This window comes from Oncorhynchus mykiss, chromosome 23 (assembly GCF_057628025.1).
Source record: "Oncorhynchus mykiss isolate SJ-2025 chromosome 23, ASM5762802v1, whole genome shotgun sequence".
Taxonomy (NCBI): domain Eukaryota; kingdom Metazoa; phylum Chordata; class Actinopteri; order Salmoniformes; family Salmonidae; genus Oncorhynchus; species Oncorhynchus mykiss.
In genome coordinates this window covers 28855089-28875427 of record NC_143044.1, presented here as the reverse complement: position 1 = coordinate 28875427, position 20339 = coordinate 28855089, and the positions used below count along the sequence as shown (strand labels likewise).

Sequence of the window (20339 nt, the reverse complement as noted above, 5' to 3'; positions counted from 1 at the left end):
CACTAAAAAAATTGCCCGCTTGGTGGGGGGTCCCCCACCTTGACTCGTCTCTTTCAGGAGGTAGCGGGTTCTGTTCTGGAGCCAATGGGCCTTCTTCTCTACCTCTATTTATTTCTCCCTTTGTCTCCTTCTTAAGTAATATTATTGTTCAAGTTGATCATTAAACATCTTTATAACTTAAAAATGTTTATTTTCTTAACCAAACTACTATATAGTAAAAAACAACAATATAGGTTTTTCAGATATCAAGACAGAATCGCTCTTTTGAAAATAGCAAAATGGGGCAAGCAAACTTGATGGAATAATGAGTAAGTCATATTGCCATTTAGAGTGACCTACATTGCTGACGTTACTGTATCACATATACACACTGTTAACCTTAGATCTGTAATTTATTACTGACATCTCACAGATGTTGGTTTTGAGATTATCTGTATTATCGATGCTGCAAGTTACAGGGCTAAAATTGTTTTTGCACACTTCGACACTGTGAAGAGAACTGAAAATGTCGCCCTCTGTAGTCTACTACGTGTACTTCTTCTCTACATGAGGTTTGAACCTGATAGTCACAACGATTCAACAATGTGTGGAGTTAGACCATGAAATAAGGTGGCTCATGTATGATTACTCAAGTTCATAGGCAAATATGTCTCACCGCCATGGGATTTACTGCAAATAGGCCAAGTAAGCTCAGACCTGTTCTGCAGACCTGGGTCAAATACATGTAATATACTTTCAAATATAGAAAGTATTTGAGGTGTGCTTGATTTAGCTCACTCATTTAATTAGACTATTCCCTTGGTTCCATTGAACAGGTCAAACTAAATCAACTACTCATGTACAGTTATTATACTGATTGATGATGAATAACTTTTTTGTAGATGTATGCCTACAAATGAAATGACCTGGCTTCTGTGGCCTCATGAAAGTTAGCAAACTCATATCAAAGGTAAAATGAAATATGTGTTTGCATATAGGACAGTAAATTATAGCTTTGTATAAATAACAGAGAAATAGTCAAGTTCAGACAATATTTATGTCGTTTTTTTTTTTTATAGTGTATAGCCTTGAAGAAAAAGGCTATAGGAGCAGTGAAAGGTGTTGTTTTACAGAGTCAGCCATAGTAGTACAGTATGATGAGACAATCCAGCTTCACCTACAAGTGAGGGCACCTTTTAAAAATGTAAACATAAGAACAAGACAAATTATGAGCTTTCAGGGAAATTAAGAGGCACTGTTGCAGAGTGCCCACACCCTTAACAGCTCAGGCTAATAGCTTAATGTCCCAGTATTCACCATTTTTTTACAAAACATATTTGACCACTGTCAAATTCATTTTTGACCCCATTCAACCCTCATCATAACTACATTCTCCCAGACAGTACATAGGATCATAATTTGACCTATATTGTCACAGCAAAATAATCCTGCAGCAACAGGATTTGAATGTTTAGTCCACAATGTTGCTCACCGATTGGTGGTTAGGCTATTAGCTGGCCAAAAGTAGTCTACATGAAAAGTGCTGTTAATATAACCATGTGTTAGTATGGGTTTTCAGTGAATTTATGGGTTTCACTAAGCTCATCTGCATTTCCTGCTATGCAGGCAGATCTCAAAAGAGTGATCAAATTCATCCCAATTCACATAACTGTACTGTGTAGTGTGTTAAATGCTCAAGTAAAAGAAGCAACAAATACTAACCAACAGCACCTACTCCTGGTAGGTACAATATATAATTTCTTCGTGATTTATTAATCCAGCAACAGAGTAATTCCTTTACCTTCTGCATTGACATCTAATTTCAGAGACATTTTCTTTTCAAGTTTGAAATGTTATTTCACAGTTGTATACCTGTATATGATGTTTTAAGTATACAGTATTCCATCATCATATGTCCAGTCTTTGTTTATACTATATACAGTGTATTTAGCTTTATGTTACTGGAAAATAATGATAGTGACATTATAATAAGGGTTCAATATATGGGCATGTGTATGTGTATTGTACAAATAATGCTGTTACTATTAGCATATTTACCGTCAAATAAGTATTATATTGGGAATAGCTATGGTCGGTGGAGTATAGGCTCATTCAACTATTATGGCTGAATAGGCCCCAAAATAAAATAAATGTTCCCATCATAATAGAAGATTTTAATTAGTCTCACAACACAAAACAACTTTCTGAATTGTCACACATTAAAGCCTTAATAAAAGTAATAAAAACAATTTGAATATATCTGATTCAATTCCAGATTAGTTGCATGCGTGACATTTGTATGTTATCACTTTTCTTTCTGACCTTAAGTAGGGATGATCACTTTCTGCATTGAAAGCCATAAAGGATTTTCTGAAATGAACTGGCTAGAGAATTTTTGGTCTTGCTTCAATTAGCAAGTAAACTACTTTTCAAACGACCTACCAGACTATATGCTGACTGGCGCAGATAAAACTGAGCTGGACCTGGACTCTCGTGTTTTGCGTGTGGGTATGGTAACGACACAGCATGAGATGCCAACTGTAGCCTCTGGCAACTCATCGTCCTCAGTCCATTCATTGAGGTCAGGGTTATACACCTGGATGCATTTCTTGTACTTCTTCTCAATCTCGTTCCAGCCTCCAAGAAGATAGATCTTATTATTCATGCTGACGATACCAGCAGTGCTCACTCCTGTGTTCAGGGGGGCAGAGTAGCTCCACTGCCCATTGTGAGGGTTGAAACACTCAACAGCTAAGACATCCACCCTCTCTCCACGGCCACCCAGCTGGCTGCCACCAATCACGTAAGCCCGTTCTCCGACTGTAGCAGCGGAATGCCAGCCTCTAGGGGAGCTCAAACTGTTCTTATCCTGCCACACATCAGTGGAAGGATCATAGCTGCACACAGCCCTGGAGTACGCATTGTTGATGTAACCACCGCTAACAAGGATTTTGCCATCAATGACGGAGCTGGCGTGGCAGCACCGGGGGATTTCCATGGGGGCTTTCATCTGCCATTGGTTGGAGGAGGGCACGTAGCACTCCATTGAAGCCTGGCATCCATCAGAGTTACGGCCACCAATAGCGAACAAGAGGCCATTGAAGGTGTTGAGACTGAAGTGGGTGCGCTTCTGGATCATGTTGGTCAAATGAATCCAGGTGTTGAATCGAGGATCATACCTAATTGCCCCAAAAAATCTATTAGATACATATTATTATTCAATACACAATTGAATGTACAGTACTATCATGGTCTGTGTAATATCGGCCATACTTTAAGAGCAGAGAAAATACATTAACAATAGAATAAGCTTATATAGAATCAAATCCTCACCTGCAGAAGTTGCTGACAGCATGTTTAGCCTGGTTCCTGGCATCATTCTGGTCTTCACCACCAGCAACATAAAGGAAGCAATCCAGGACTGCCACACACTGATTGAAGCTCTTGGCTGGCATCTCTGTGAGCCTATTCCATACATCGTCATCATCCCTGTAGAGGACCTCTTTGCTGAGAGACTTCTCCGTCAAGGCCGGTCGTCCACCCACTGTCAGCATGACCCGGATGCCACCACGTACCTTTGTTCTGCGGGACTGCAGAATGTTCTGCTGGTAGGGCAACAGGTGGTAATTCATAGCGTCCACTAGGAGACGATGGCACTCGGGGTCCTGCATCATTCTGGGCACACTCTGGACATGGTTGACCAGGTCCATGGCTGAGATGGTCCCGAAGCGGATGTTGGTCAGAAGATCTGGGGCGTATTTCAGCCTCTTCTCGTTGAAGTCCAACCACTTCATGGCTATCTGAAAGGCTGTAATCTCAGAGGGCAACTGCAGGGAATCATCACTGAGGAAGTCGTTGATCTGCTCGTAAGTGAGCTTCAGGAACTGCTCCATCTCAGAGAACTCTATAAAGTTCTCCCTCATGAACTTCTGGGTGGCCTGCTTTGTTTCTTTGAGGTTGTAGGTGTCGGCGATGTTGGCCACGTACATGCAGTTCTCCGCACTGAGTTCCTGCATGAGGAAGTCGCTGCACATCTTCACCAGGGTGTTGATCTGCAACAACATGGCTGCTGCGATGGTGCTGCCAATGCTGTACAACGACAGGGTTAGTTTCCCTGAGTAGGCGTATGTGATGGCTGTGGCCAGGCCTGTGGGTGAAAGGTCGTTCAGGTCGATCTTTGTGAGGGCGGAATCGCTCTTTAAGATATTCTGAATGTACTCACTGCAGGAGGCCATGACAACTTTGTGGACATCGAAGGACTTTGACTTGGTGGAGACGGTCAGGTCACAGAGGAAATTGTCCTGCCTCATGGTACTAAGACCCTCCAAGAGATTAGGAGCATAAACAGGGTCAGTGACTTCACTTGAGATGCAGCTGAAGCCGTTTCCTCCCTCCAACAAGGTATTCAGCCCATTGATATTATTGATCGGGCTATCCTCGACCATTATGGTTATTTCATTGATATCCCCTTTGTTTTTTTTGGCAGTCTTGTTCTTTTTGGGAGCCATGTCTGCAGCAGAGGGACACAGCCCAGATCTACTGTAAAGAAAATAATAATATGACAGAGAGAGAGCTACCTTTTGATATTAACAATCACAATCGCAACACCAAATGGTAAATAATACATTGAAGGCAAATCTGACTGATGTACAGTTTACTAAATATGGTCATACAAAATATTGTCAAAATCAGATGTGTAATATAGTAGGTAATAATCATTACCTGTATTTGTGGTTATAAGTAGGCTTTTAGAAAATATCAGTCAAATCAAATCAAAGTTTATTTGTCACGTGTGCCGAATACAACAGGTGTAGTAGACCTTACAGTGAAATGTTTACTTACAGGCTTTAACCAATGGTGCAAAAAAAGCTATTAGGTGAACAATGGGTAAGTAAAGAAATTCTGCATTTATGCTGCATTTATGCAATACTGCATACTGCATTTATGCATGTTATATATGTTTCTGATATGTTGCTGTTGCCATTTGACAATGTATGTTGTGGAATAATTGACTAAGTGGTTGAATAAATCAAATCAAATTTGCGCCAAATACAACAGGTGACCTTACAGTGAAATGCTTACTTATAAGCCCTTAACCAACAATGCAGTTTTTAGAAAAATAAGTGTTAAGAAATTATATATTCAAATAAACTGTGAATAAGGGAATGAATAATAAATAAAAAAATGGTGTGCATTTATACTGCAATTTGGATATTTTAACCAAAGTTCAACACGTTAATGAAAATATAACCTTTTTTTTTCTTCTGACATTTGGAGAGGATTGCGACAAGGGCATTACATTCCCAAACCACGTGAAGGCCTATTCTATCTTAGTTGCATTTTTGGCATTTATATTTAATACAAATTTAAAGCAATTTTGTTAGGCAATCAACGTCAATATGATTACTATAAACTGCCAACTCCCCCCACCCATCAAATAAATTAAAACAACAGTAGGTATAGTGGGACTATACCGGAATAATGCTATAGCCCAAGTCAGCAAGACAACATTCCTCTCTCTGCATCTGTCATGATTTATCAGTACCATGTCCAGGAATAGCAATGCTTGATAGTTCAACCATGACGTTCCTTTTATAGACTTTGTGGCATGAGGACCTGGCCTAATGTCCTTCTAAAAAGTTCTGTTATTATTACGATTTTTTTTTTAAAGAAGTCCTAATGATCAACTAATCAATGAAATAATCCACGTTTGTAGAAATTATAAATGTGAAATAATCGGAAAGTTTAATGAAAAATCCCAAACATTATTGAAAAAGTCATCAGATCTACAGCCAATAATAACACCAGCCTACAATAAAATATTGAGCCTATAGTAGAAACTTTGGAACTTTGGAAATCTGATGGAAATACACTGACAATATAACTATGGTTGCAAACTTACACATCAGGCTACTGTAATGTGTCACTGTGCCAATATCAAACCAAACCGGTTGACACACATACAGGCAATTTTTTTCATTGACAGACACAGAGAAAATTCAGTGACATAGGAATAATATGGCCTAAACGGGGACTTACTTACCAAAGATATGAGAAGCCGGGGAAGAAAAGACTTGCACCTCCAGATAGTGTGCAGGAGAGAGAGACTCGCTATACTCAATGGTGCCAGAAGAGCTGGGCAAGCTCCTCCTCTGAGCATATGCGAATAGAAGTATTGCACAATACGTGTGAGGAAGACTCATGAGTTTGGAGACTCTGAAGGTAGAAACCATAGTCCTAATCAGGCAATCCGACACCCTAACAAGAGTATATTGATTTGTAATATGACAGCTGGGATCACCCTGAATAACTTTTAATATAGTGTAGACCACATTCAAATCCATCTTTCTGGCTTGATATCACAGGCCTAGTTGTCAACCAATTTTAATACCTCAAGAGCATCGAGAGCATCTTGACCGGTTGCAGCAACTGTTCGGCATCTGACCATCTTTACTCCACACACAGGGATGCATACAAAGCTCTCCTCCGCCCTCCATTTGGCAAATCTGACCATAATTCTATCCTTCTGATTCCTGCTTACAAGCAAAAACTAAAGCAGGAAGTACCAGTAACTCGCTCAATACGGTAGTGGTAGTGCTACACTCCAGGACTGTTTTGCTAGCACAGACTAGAATATGTTCCGGGATTCATCCAGTGGCATCTAGGAATACACCACCTCAGTCATCGGCTTCATCAATAAGTGCATCGATGACGTTATCCCCACAGTGACTGTATGTACATATCCCAACCAGAAGCCATGGATTACAGGCAACATCCGCATCGAGCTAAAGGCTAGAGCTGCCGTTTTCAAGGAGTGGGATACAAATCCGGACGCTTATAAGAAACCCCTCTATGCCCTCAGACGATCCATCAAACCAGCAAAGCGCCAATACCGGATTAAGATTGAATCCTACTACACCAGCTCTGACGCTCGTTGGATGTGGCAGGGCTTGAAAACTATTACGGACTAGAAAGGGAAACCAAGACGCGAGCTTCCCAGTGACGCGAGCCTACCAGACAGGCCAAATGCCTTTTATTCTCGTTTTGAGGCAAGCAACACTGAAAGCTGGGACCGAGAGACTGAAAAACAGCTTCTATCTCAAGGCCATCAGACTGTTAAACAGCAATCACTAACATTGAGTGGCTGCTGCCAACATACTGACTCAAATCTCTAGCCACTTTAACAATAAAAAATGGGATGTAATAAATGTATCACTAGTCACTTTAAACAATGCCACTTTATATAATGTTTACATACCCTACATTAGTCATCTCATATGTATATACTGTACTCTATACCATCTACTGCATCTTGCCTATGCCGTTCGGCCATCGCTCACCCATATATTTATATGTACATATTCTTATTCATTCCTTTACACTTGTGTGTATAAGGTAGTTGTTGTGAAATTGTTAGATTACTTGTTAGATATTACAGCATGGTCGGAACTAGAAGCACAAGCATTTTGCTACACTCGCATTAAGATCTGCTAACCATGTGTATGTGACCAATAAAATTTGATTTGATTTGACTCTGGGACTAAACACCTCCCTCTGCAACTGGATCCTGGACTTCCTGACAGGCTGTGCCCAGGTGCTAAGAGTAGGCAACAACACGTCTGCCACGCTGATCCTTAACACTGTGGCCCCTCAGGGGTGTGTACTTAGTCCCCTCCTGTATTCCCTGTTCACCCACGACTGCGTGGCCAAACACGACTCCAACACCATCATTAAGTTTTCTGACGACACAACAGTGGTAGGCCTGATCACCGACAAGGATGAGACGGTCCATATGGAGGAGGTCAGAGAACTGGCAGTGTGGTGCAAGGACAACAACCTCTCCCTCAATGTGAGCAAGACAAAGGAGCTGATCGTGGACTACAGGAAAAGGCAGGCCGAACATGCCCCCATTGACATCGACAGGGCTGTGGTGGAGCGGGTTGAAAGTTTCAAGTTCCTTGGTGTCCACATCACCAACGAACTATCATGGTCCAAATATACCAAGACAGTTGTGAACAGGGCATGACAAAACCTTTTCCCCTCAGGAGAAGGTCCCCAGATCCTCAAAAAGTTCTACAGCTGCACCATGGAGAGAATCCTGACCGGTTGCATTACCGCCTTGTATGGCAACTGCTCGGCATCTGACCGTAATGCGCTACAGAGGGTAGTTTGAAGGACCCATTACATCACTGGGGCCAAGCTTCCTGCCATCAAGGACCTATATAATAGGCAGTGTCAGAGGAAATCCCATAAAATTGTCAGAGACTCCAGTCACTGTTGCAGTTCAAACTTAAGCTCAAAGAATCTAAGAAGCAAGGAAGGTATTTTAGATGCACTAACAACAAGTGTAATTGCCTGTTTTAATCTGATTCTGTCATGTATTGTCATGTTGTGTCTTTCTGTCCTTTCCTTTCACCCTGTCTCCCTCTGCTGGTCGTATTAGGTTACCTTTTCTCCCCCGCTTTCCCCCAGCTGTTCCTTGTCTCCTCCTAACTACCTCGTCACCCCTTTTCCCACCTGTTCCCTTTTTTCCCTCTGATTAGTCCTCTATATCTCTCTCTGTTTTTGTTCCTGTCCTTGTCGGATTCTTGTTTGTGTGTCTCATGCCTGAACCAGACTATCATCGTGTTTGCTGCAACCTTGTCCTGTCCTGTCGGAATCTACCTGTCCATCTGAGCCCACGTGTGTTTATCATTAAAGAAACTCTGTTTGTTAATTCGCTTTTGGGTCCTCATTCACGCACCTGACAGAAGAATCCGACCAAGAATGGACCCAGCGACTTCGGATCCTCTCCACTCAGCCGTCGAGATCCAGGGAGCGATGCTAGGCAGACACGAGCAGGAATTGTCTGCTGCTCGACATGCCGTTGAGACCCTGGCCACCCAAGTCTCCAACCTCACAGAACAGGTTCACCATCTCCGCCTCGATCCACCGGCCACTTCCAGGGCTTTTGAATCTCCGGAGCCCAGAATCAATAACCCGCCGTGTTACTCTGGGGAGCCCACTGAATGCCGCTCGTTCCTCACCCAGTGTGATATTGTGTTTTCTCTCCAGCCCAACACTTACGCCAGGAGCACTGCTCGTGTCGCCTACGTCATATCTCTCCTTACTGGACGGGCTCGTGAGTGGGGCACGGCAATCTGGGAGGCAAGGGCTGAGTGTACTAACCAGTATCAGGACTTTAAGGAGGAGATGATACGGGTTTTTGATCGATCTGTTTTTGGGGAGGAGGCTTCCAGGGCCCTGTCTTCCCTATGTCAAGGCAATCGATCCATAACAGACTACTCTATTGAGTTTCGCACTCTTGCTGCCTCCAGTGGCTGGAACGAGCCGGCTTTGCTCGCTCGTCTTCTGGAGGGTCTCCGCGCAGAGGTAAAGGATGAGATTCTCTCCCGGGAGGTTCCTTCCAGCGTGGATTCCTTGATTGAACTCGCTATTCGCATTGAGCGACGGGTTGATCTTCGTCACCGAGCTCGTGGAAAGGAGCTCGCACTCTCCGTTGCCCCCCTCTCCGCATCACTACCATCTTCCTCTGCCGGCTCGGGAGCTGAGCCTATGCAGCTGGGAGGTATCCGCATCTCGACTAAGGAGAGGGAACGGAGAATCACCAACCGCCTCTGTCTCTATTGCGGTTCTGCTGGTCATTTTGTCACTTCATGTCCAGTAAAAGCCAGAGCTCATCAGTAAGCGGAGGGCTACTGGTGAGCGCTACTACTCCTGTCTCTCCTTCAAGATCCTGCACTACCTTGTCGGTCCATCTACGCTGGACCGGTTCGTCAGCTTCCTGCAGTGCCTTAATAGACTCTGGGGCGGAGGGCTGTTTTATGGACGAGACCTGGGCTCGGGAACATGACATTCCTCTCAGACAGTTAAGGGAGTCCACGGCCTTGTTCGCCCTGGATGGTAGTCCTCTCCCCAGGATTCAGCGTGAGACGCTACCTTTAACCCTCACTGTTTCTGGTAATCATAGCGAAACCATTTCTTTTTTAATTTTTCGTTCACCTTTTACACCTGTTGTTTTGGGCCATCCCTGGCTAGTTTGTCATAATCCTTCCATTAATTGGTCTAGTAATTCTATCCTCTCCTGGAACGTCTCTTGTCATGTGAAATGTTTAATGTCTGCTGTCCCTCCTGTTTCCTCTGTCTCTTCTTCACAGGAGGAGCCTGGTGATTTGACAGGGGTGCCGGAGGAATATCACGATCTGCGCACGGTGTTCAGTCGGTCCAGGGCCACCTCTCTTCCTCCACACCGGTCGTATGATTGTAGTATTGATCTCCTTCCGGGAACCACTCCCCCCCGGGGTAGACTATACTCTCTGTCGGCTCCCGAACGTAAGGCTCTCGAGGATTATTTGTCTGTAGCTCTTGACGCCGGTACCATAGTCCCCTCCTCCTCTCCCGCCGGAGCGGGGTTTTTTTTTGTCAAGAAGAAGGACGGGTCTCTGCGCCCCTGCATAGATTATCGAGGGCTGAATGACATAACAGTGAAGAATCGTTATCCGCTTCCTCTTATGTCTTCAGCCTTCGAGATCCTGCAGGGAGCCAGGTTTTTCACTAAGTTGGACCTTCGTAACGCTTACCATCTCGTGCGCATCAGGGAGGGGGACGAGTGGAAGACGGCGTTTAACACTCCGTTAGGGCACTTTGAATACCGGGTTCTTCCTTTCGGCCTCGCTAACGCTCCAGCTGTCTTTCAGGCATTAGTCAATGATGTCCTGAGAGACATGCTGAACATCTTTGTTTTCGTTTACCTTGACGATATCCTGATTTTTTCACCGTCACTCCAGATTCATGTTCAGCACGTTCGACGTGTCCTCCAGCGCCTTTTAGAGAATTGTCTTTTTGTGAAGGCTGAGAAGTGCACTTTTCATGCCTCCTCCGTCACATTTCTCGGTTCTGTTATTTCCGCTGAAGGCATTAAGATGGATCCCGCTAAGGTCCAAGCTGTCATTGATTGGCCCGCCCCTAAGTCACGCATCGAGCTGCAGCGCTTTCTCGGCTTCGCGAACTTCTATCGTCGTTTCATCCGTAATTTCGGTCAGGTGGCAGCTCCTCTCACAGCCCTTACTTCTGTCAAGACGTGCTTTAAGTGGTCCGTTTCCGCCCAGGGAGCTTTTGATCTCCTCAAGAATCGTTTTACATCCGCTCCTATCCTTGTTACACCTGACGTCTCTAGACAGTTCGTTGTCGAGGTTGACGCGTCAGAGGTGGGCGTGGGAGCCATTCTTTCTCAGCGCTCCCTCTCTGACGACAAGGTCCACCCATGCGCGTATTTTTCTCATCGCCTGTCGCCGTCGGAACGTAACTATGATGTGGGAAACCGCGAACTGCTCGCCATCCGGTTAGCCCTAGGCGAATGGCGACAGTGGTTGGAGGGGGCGACCGTTCCTTTTGTCGTTTGGACTGACCATAGGAACCTTGAGTACATCCGTTCTGCCAAACGACTTAATGCGCGTCAGGCGCGTTGGGCGCTGTTTTTCGCTCGTTTCGAGTTCGTGATTTCTTATCGTCCGGGCTCTAAGAACACCAAGCCTGATGCTTTATCTCGTCTCTTCAGTTCTTCAGTAGCCTCCACTGACCCCGAGGGGATTCTCCCTGAGGGGCGTGTTGTCGGGTTGACTGTCTGGGGAATTGAGAGGCAGGTAAAGCAAGCGCTCACTCACACTCCGTCGCCGCGCGCTTGTCCTAGGAACCTTCTTTTCGTTCCCGTTCCTACTCGTCTGGCCGTTCTTCAGTGGGCTCACTCTGCCAAGTTAGCCGGCCACCCTGGCGTTCGGGGTACGCTTGCTTCCATTCGCCAGCGTTTTTGGTGGCCCACCCGGGAGCATGACACGCGTCGTTTCGTGGCTGCTTGTTCGGTCTGCGCGCAGACTAAGTCCGGTAACTCTCCTCCTGCCGGCCGTCTCAGGCCGCTTCCCATTCCCTCTCGACCGTGGTCTCACATCGCCTTAGATTTTGTCACCGGACTGCCTTCGTCAGCGGGGAAGACTGTTATTCTTACGGTTGTCGATAGGTTCTCTAAGGCGGCTCATTTCATTCCCCTTGCTAAGCTTCCTTCTGCTAAAGAGACGGCACAAATCATCATCGAGAATGTTTTCAGAATTCATGGCCTTCCGTCAGACGTCGTTTCGGACAGAGGTCCGCAATTCACGTCTCAATTTTGGAGGGAGTTTTGCCGTTTGATTGGGGCTTCCGTCAGTCTCTCTTCCGGCTTTCACCCCCAGTCTAACGGTCAAGCAGAACGGGCCAATCAGACTATTGGTCGCATCTTACGCAGTCTTTCTTTTCGCAACCCTGCGTCTTGGTCAGAACAGCTCCCCTGGGCAGAATACGCCCACAACTCGCTTCCTTCGTCTGCGACCGGGCTATCTCCTTTTCAGAGTAGCCTCGGGTACCAGCCTCCACTGTTCTCATTTCAGTTCGCCGAGTCCAGCGTCCCCTCCGCTCAGGCTTTTGTCCAACGTTGCGAGCGCACCTGGAAGAGGGTCAGGTCTGCACTTTGCCGTTATAGGACGCAGACTGTGAGGGCTGCTAATAAGCGTAGAACTAAGAGTCCTAGATATTGTCGCGGTCAGAGAGTTTGGCTCTCCACTCAGAACCTTCCCCTTAAGACGGCTTCTCGCAAGTTGACCCCGCGGTTCATTGGTCCGTTCCGTATTTCTCGGGTCATTAATCCTGTCGCAGTTCGACTTCTTCTTCCGCGATACCTTCGTCGCGTCCACCCGGTCTTCCATGTCTCCTGTATCAAGCCCGTTCTTCGCGCCCCCGCTCGTCTTCCCCCCCCCCCCCCCCCCCCCCCCATCCTTGTCGAGGGCGCACCCATCTACAGGGTCCGCAGGATTTTGGACATGCGTCCTCGGGGCCGTGGTCACCAGTACCTCGTAGATTGGGAGGGGTACGGTCCTGAGGAGAGGAGTTGGGTTCCCTCTCGGGACGTGCTGGACCGTGCGCTGATCGAGGATTTCCTCCGTTGCCGCCAGGTTTCCTCCTCGAGTGCGCCAGGAGGCGCTCGGTGAGTGGGGGGGTACTGTCATGTATTGTCATGTTGTGTCTTTCTGTCCTTTCCTTTCACCCTGTCTCCCTCTGCTGGTCGTATTAGGTTACCTTTTCTCCCCCGCTTTCCCCCAGCTGTTCCTTGTCTCCTCCTAACTACCTCGTCACCCCTTTTCCCACCTGTTCCCTTTTTTCCCTCTGATTAGTCCTCTATATCTCTCTCTGTTTTTGTTCCTGTCCTTGTCGGATTCTTGTTTGTGTGTCTCATGCCTGAACCAGACTATCATCGTGTTTGCTGCAACCTTGTCCTGTCCTGTCGGAATCTACCTGTCCATCTGAGCCCACGTGTGTTTATCATTAAAGAAACTCTGTTTGTTAATTCGCTTTTGGGTCCTCATTCACGCACCTGACAGATTCTTTATTGTACAATTACTCACATCCTGGACAGTAATAGATTGACACCAATGATTCAAATTTGGCAGCCCTCGTTTGCTTTGTCGACTGAATCCCAATTATTGTACATTAGGCTACTGATTTACGAAAGAAATCACATGGCTGATTATATTTTAAACATGCATATTGTCTGTAGAGCTGCTTCCTAAATCAATTCATGAAATGCTTGTTTTGTTTGACACTAATGAATGTTTGAAAGAGTTTACAAACAATTATAGTTAAAGTTTACATGGGAGTTTCTTGTGACTGATTGTATGCTGCTGTGTCTGAGAAGGCATTGGGAAGGCACCACTTTAGATTGGATTGGGAGTGTGGAGAAGCAAGGGTAGACATAACAAAGTAAACGTAAATCTGGGAGACGCCAATTAGAATGATATGTTACGTTTCATATGGTATGCATTACTTTGTGGATGTCCACAATATGTTACGAATTTGCAAAACATATGATATAATAAGAATTCCAAATTGCTGTGGCTAACAGTGACTAGGTGGCTAATGCTGACGTTAGCTAGGGGGCTAACATTAATTAGGCTAGTGGTTAAGGTTAGGGTTATGGGAAGGGTTATCTAACATGCTAAGTAGTGGCAAAGTAGCTAACAAGTCGTAAGAGGATGCAAAGTTGCTAAAATGCAAAAGTTGTCCGTGATGAGTTTTGAACATGCAACCTTTGGGTTGCTAGACAGTCGCTTTATACGCCTACCCCGACCAAGCATCCTACTTTCATTTTTGTCATAAGTAACCTTTGGACTTATGTAACCATTCCAAACGTTACATATCACACTAATTTCAGTTTTTCCCGGATTTAAGGTGACTATGTTACATCTAGCCTATGAGACCAAGTTGGGGTGGAGGAGAGTGTTGGAGGGAAGGGGAGATGCTCTGGTGCTATAATTAACAACCCAGTCAGTTGCCCAACTTGTGGCTGCTGTCTGTCAATTCAGCACTGAGTTGCAGAAACACTTACTGGAATGGTTTTGTTTGAGATAATTATGAATACAGATGTAGCGCTCACTATCTGTCATGTGTGAAGACCTTGTTTTAAGTGTGTGCCTTGTGTTTCTGGGCTGCATGTGGGGGCCTCTGCTGCAAACATGCATGCAGTAGGCTACGTAGGCAGCCACATTTTACAACCGAGGTGGATGCAGGCATTGCCCATTTATAGTTCATAGTAAAAGGAGTAGCCTAGCTTGGCAGGGGGTGTTCCCATACATAGCTCCTTCTCGGAATGCACCTTCAGCAATTCTGACTTTCTAGTCAACCGAAACAAGGATTACCATTTTGGGATGTATGTCAATTTGTTTCAGCTTTCATACACATTTTCATTTGTACTTTTTCACACAAATTCTGCATGATGTCCATGGTAGTTCATGATAAACAATAATGTTGGCCATTATAATCGTACAAGGACAGTATTATAATGTATCCTAATCACAGGTGATTGGTGGCACCTTTATTGGGGAGGATGGGCTCATGGTAATGGCTGGAGCAGAATTGGTGGAATGGTATGAAATACATCAAACACATGGTTTTCATGTATTTGATGCAATTCCATTTGCTCTACTCCAGACATAATTATGAGCCACCCTCTCCTCAGCAGCCTCCACTGATCCTAATGTAAACTGAAGGTTTATGCTAAACATTATGGTTTATTTATAGACATCTGTTTATTTACAGATCCTGAAAACCATAAAGAAACAACAGGAGTTGGCTGTAACCCTAGACATTCTTGCAGTAAGACACTCCTATACTTAATTTTTTGTGTTAATATAGTATATATAATTTAGCATGAAGAGTTGTGGCTTGCATGCACTGATTTTTAATCAATTGAATGTATGTTTGTCTTGATTCTGATTAGGAGACCGGAATCAGTAAAGCTGGAAACTGTTTGCAGGAGAAGCAGTCAGGCTTATTAGTCAGACACTATAAGAAATTGGTTCCAAAAGAGACCTCAAGGTACTTAACGTACTTGCTTTGACTCATTTGGAATAATTTGTCTGATGATTGTGTCCACTGTCCATTATCAGCATGTTTGAATTTCTCCCTAATACAGCCATACAGACACGGATGATGCTTTGCAGAACAAGTTTTTGAAAACTGAAGTGGAGGTTCAAAACAGCTTAAAGGAGGAGGAGTGCTCAAAACAGTTTCTTGGGTATGACGCTACAAGCTTGGCACACCTGTATTTGGGGAATTTCTCCCTTCTCTGCAGATCCTTTCAAGCTCTGTCAGGTTGGATGGGGAGCGTTGCTCCACAGCTATTTTCAAAAACGGAAATATCACATTTACATAAGTATTCAGACTCTTTACTCAGTACTTTGTTGAAGCACCTTTGGCAGCAATTACAGCCTCGAGTCTTCTTGGGTACGATGCTACAATCTTGGCACACCTGCATTTAGGGAGTTTCTCACCTTCTTTTCTGCAGATCCTCTCAAGCTCTGTCAGGTTGGTTGGGGAGCGTTGCTCCACAGCTATTTTCAGGTCTCTTCAGAGATGTTAGATTGGGTTCAAGTCCAGGCTCTGGCTGGGCCACTCAAGGACATTCATAGACTTGTCCCGAAGCCACTCCTGCGTTGTATTTGCTGTGTGCCTAGGGCCGTTGTCCTGTTGGAAGGTGAACCTTCGCTGAGCTCTTGAGCGCCCTGGAGCAGGTTTTCATCAAGAATCTCTCTGTACTTTGCTCTGTTCATCTTTCTCTCGATCCTGACTGGTCTCCCAGTCCCTGTCGTTGAATCCCCACACCATGATGCTGCCACCACCATGCTTCACGGTAGGGTTGACACCAGGTTTCCTCCAGATGTGACTCTTGGTATTCAGGCCAAAGTGTTCAATCTTGGTTTCATCAGACCAGTGAATCTTGTTTCTCTCCTTTAGGCGCCTTTTGGCAAACTTCACGTGGGCTGTCATGTGCCTTTTACTGAGGAGTGGCTTCTGTCTGACCACTCTACCATAAAGGCCTGATTGGTGGAGTACTGCAGAGATGGTTGTCCTTCTGGAAGGTTCTCCCATCTCCACAGAGGAACTCTGGAAGCCTTTCAGGGTGACCATCAGGTTCTTGGTCACCTCCCCGACCAAGGCCCTTCTCCCCGGATTGCTCAGTTTGGCCAGGCGGCCAGCTCTAGGAAGAGTCTTGGTGGTTCCAACCTTCTTCCATTTAAGAATGATGGAGGCCACTGTGTTCTTGGGGACCTTCAATGCTGAAAACATTTGTTGGTACCCTTTCCCAGATCTGTGCCTCGACACAAGCCTGTCTCGGAGCTCTACAGACAATTCCTTCGACGTCATGGCTTGGTTTTTGCTCAGACATGCATTGTCAACTGTGGTACCTTATATAGACAGGTGTGTGCCTTTCCAAATCATGTCCAATCAATTTAATTACGCACAGATGGACTCCAGTCATGTTGTAGAAACATCTCAAGGATGATCAATGGAAACAGGATGCACCTGAGATCAATTCCGAGTCTCATACCAAAGGGTCTGAATACTTACGTCAATAAGTTATTTCTGGTTTTTATGTTTAATCAATGTGCGAAAATGTCTACTAACCTGTTTTGCTTTGTCATTATGAACCGGAAAAGGCAGGTCTATTCTGGTTCCATGTGCTTTTCTGCCAACCATGATGTCCTTGTACCAGCAATGTATCCGGGAACTGCAGAACAGTGACTGCGAGAATGGCTCAGGCAGGGAACCAGAGCTGGCTCAGCCAGTACTAGAGCACTGTACACCTGATCAGCTGCTTCATTTTGAAGAGTGCAACCCGGTAAGAATCCCAGTCTTAGGCTGATTTTGAAGAGTCCTGATTTCAGTGTTGTGCCTGCAAGGGTTAATGCTGGAAAGACCTCTGATAACCTAACTTGACCCATACTTAACCCATAATCTAACTTGATCCATACATGGGTAAAATGTATGCATGCATTACTGTAAGTCGCTTTGGATAAAAATGTCTGCTAAATGGCATATATTTATTATTATATTTACCCCTGCGTGTCTACTCACAAGTACTTCCTGTATATCTGATAGGATTGCATAGGTAATGGCTTCACCTTGGCATGTGATAGGCTTGGTGATGTTTTTTCATGTTTCTTACACCAAGTTCTTCCACCTCATTGCTGTGAATAGTGATGGCTTAGATTTGTAAGGTTTTGTAAGAAATATTTTGTCTGTATCTGCTGTGAGCAGATTTGTCGTTGCGACTGATCAGCCAATGCTCTCTGACAGGTGTACGTTGGATTGACTGATCACTTATGGGAAAATCACTGTCAGCAAGACTTTAGGAATACCCAGCTGGAAGAGTACGAGTCCTGGAGAGAGATGCACATGAGGCGATATGAGGAAAGAGAGTGAAAGCTCCAAAGACTGACAAAAACCATAGTCTCTGCCCATTCAGGAAAACTCAAAGGTGTGTGAAGTTGCTGTTTATGTATAATTGTATTACTTTTTTATTGATTAATATAATTTACAGGAAATCCTTATCATTCAAGCTCTTGGACAGGTCAAAACGGAGCCCTAGCTATCTTACCAATCAGCCATGTGATTGGTAAGTTGCTTAGTTGCTGTTCATTTGTTACTCTATTTTTCAACTGAGATTCTCCTCTTCTTTACAAACTCCGGTCACAGTTTGAAGTTACTTATTTGTATTTATTTAACCTTTATTTTAAGAGGGAAGACATATTGAGACCTGGGTCTCTTTATCAAATGCACTGTGTATAATACAACATAAATATACACATAAAACACAATATATACTGTATAGACAGTACCAGTCAAAAGTTTGGACACACCTACTAATTCCCCCCCCAAAAAAATGTCAAGTGTCTCAAGCAAAACACCCCCACACAATCACACCTCCTCCTCCACTCTTCACGGTGGGAACCACACATGCAGAGATCATCTGTTTACCTACTCTGTTTCTCACAAAGACACGGTGGTTGGAACCAAAAATCTCACATTTGGACTCATCAGACTAAAGGAAAGATTTCCACCGGTCTAATGTCCATTGCTCATGTTTCTTGGCACAAGGCTCTTCTTATTGGTGTCCATTAGTAGTTTTTTTGTGTGCAGCAATTCGATCATGAAGGCTTGATTCACATAGTCTCCACTGAACAGTTGATGTTGAGATTTGGCTGTTGAACTCTGTGAAGTATCTATTTGGGCTGCAATCTGAGGTGCAGTTATTCTAATGAACTTATCCTCTGCGGCAGAGGTAACTCTGGCTATTCCTATCCTGTGGCGGTCCTTATGAGAGCTAGTTTCATCATAGCACTTGATTGTTTTTGTGACTGCACTTGAAGATACTTTCAAAGTGCTTGACATTTTAGGCATTGACTGATATTCATGTCTTGAAGTAATGATTGACTGTCATTTCTCTTTACTAATTTGAGCTGTTCAAGCCATAATATGGACTTGGCCTTTTACCAAGAAGAGCTATTTTCTGTATACCCACCCTACCATGTCACAACACAATTGATTGGCTCAAATGCATTAAGAAGGAAAGAAATTCCACATATGAACTTTTAACAAGGCACACCTGTTAATTGAAATGCATTCCAGGTGACTACCTCATGAAACTGGTTGAGAGAATGCCAAAAGTGTGCAAAACTGTCATCAAGGTCAAATGTGGTTACTTTGAAGAATCTCAAATCTCAAATATATTTAGATTTGTTTAACGTTTTTTTTTGGTTACTACATGATTACATATGTGTTATTTTATAGTTTTGATGTCTTCACTATTATTATACAATGTAGGAAATAGTAAAATAAAGAAAAACCCTTGAATGAGTAGGTGTGTCCAAACCTTCAACTGGTATTGTATTTATATGAAAAGTAGAGTTCCACATGTTTAATCAGATGAAACTCACAATAATAATAAACAGCAAACAAAACCTGTAGAGCTCACAGGCATCAACACAAAAACAAAATCCCACAAAAACCAGTGGGAAAATGGCTGCCTAAATATGATCCCCAATCAGAGACAACGATAAACAGCTGCCTCTGATTGGGAACCATACCCAGAAAGACGGTTACATTCCTCGAACAAATAATTCTCCAATCAATATTTTCCCCGAACTGCATCAAAACATCAAGATAAAGTGACTTGGCAACCGTTGGATCACTTGTTTTCAAGTGACGTGAGCAAGACTACTCAAAAATAATGGCCAGGCACTGGGTTAACAAAGACATGGCCATCTGTCCTCCGACCATCTGAGGCTGTGAATTGGTCTGGGGTGAAACTAGCTACAGGGCTAAATGAGACCCTTTCAATTTGTCAGAGTCCTCGTTGGCATTGTCTGGCTAGAGTTTGTTTATTAAAATATGAGAGGATCCTAATAGGGCTGGGGTCAATTCTGAATTGAGTTGCGAATTGCTATTTAATTCCAATATCAATTCACACCTCACAGGAAACAGAATGTTTTAATTGAGTTTGAATGAAAGGAAGTAGAATTTAATTAAATGAAATTCATTTGGATTATTTATTATACACATCACCATTTACATTTTTATTTTGACATCATGTATTCTTACCAATACCATGTAGCATAAGGTTGTGTTTTCTCATGTCATTGAACTTATTTGTTTTTCATTGGTGGCCCAAAAACATCTGACCATGGACAACGTTTGTTTTATTCCCGTGGTCTACACACTACTCCCCCAAATGAAAATGATCAGCAACAGTAGCTAAGCAGGGTCATAACATGGCTTTTAGAGATTGATGTGATGGTGCTGGCTGAAATACCTTTGAGGTTTCATTCTGGTTAGAGACGGCACGCTTGTCCTCGGTCTGATGTCCACTGGTGGTGTACATAGTCTCTGCTCTGCCTTTACTCTGACATCTGTAGCATGCAGTTATTTCAGGCCCAGTGGAACATCAACAAATCATCCTAACAGACATTGTACACTAGGTTGGACTAATTTGACAT

The 20339-nt window shown here is 44.1% G+C and overlaps 1 protein-coding gene and 1 long non-coding RNA gene across 3 annotated transcripts; one reads left to right on the top strand and one right to left on the bottom strand.

Annotated features, from left to right (window-relative positions):
• Positions 1-1017: 1017 nt before the first annotated feature.
• On the bottom strand, positions 1018-6182 carry LOC110502702 (kelch-like protein 31). 2 transcript variants are annotated; one of them, XM_021580942.3, is made up of 3 exons: positions 6023-6182; positions 3313-4518; positions 1018-3158 (listed from the first exon to the last, which is right to left on the bottom strand). In XM_021580942.3, the coding sequence occupies exons 2-3, from the start codon at positions 4485-4487 to the stop codon at positions 2426-2428; spliced, it is 1908 nt and encodes a 635-aa protein (XP_021436617.2). In that variant the 5' UTR covers positions 4488-4518; positions 6023-6182; the 3' UTR covers positions 1018-2425. The 2 variants fall into 2 exon arrangements, with proteins under 2 accessions (XP_021436617.2, XP_021436618.2); XM_021580943.3 differs by having other exon boundaries at positions 3313-4515; positions 6023-6169.
• Positions 6183-8239: 2057 nt separating this feature from the next.
• LOC110503074 (uncharacterized) lies at positions 8240-17821 on the top strand. The gene is made up of 6 exons (XR_016491045.1): positions 8240-8300; positions 15100-15156; positions 15281-15378; positions 15476-15577; positions 17001-17182; positions 17641-17821. It is a non-coding gene; the product is annotated as an uncharacterized LOC110503074 (long non-coding RNA).
• The last annotated feature ends 2518 nt before the right edge of the window (positions 17822-20339 follow it).

Coding starts and splice junctions, on each gene's coding strand:
- LOC110502702 (XM_021580942.3), bottom strand. CDS start 4,487: ATGGCTCCCAAAAAGAACAAGACTGCCAAAAAAAACAAAGGGGATATC. Junction 3,159..3,312: donor GCTGTCAGCAACTTCTGCAG/GTGAGGATTTGA, acceptor TGGGGCAATTAG/GTATGATCCTCGATTCAACA.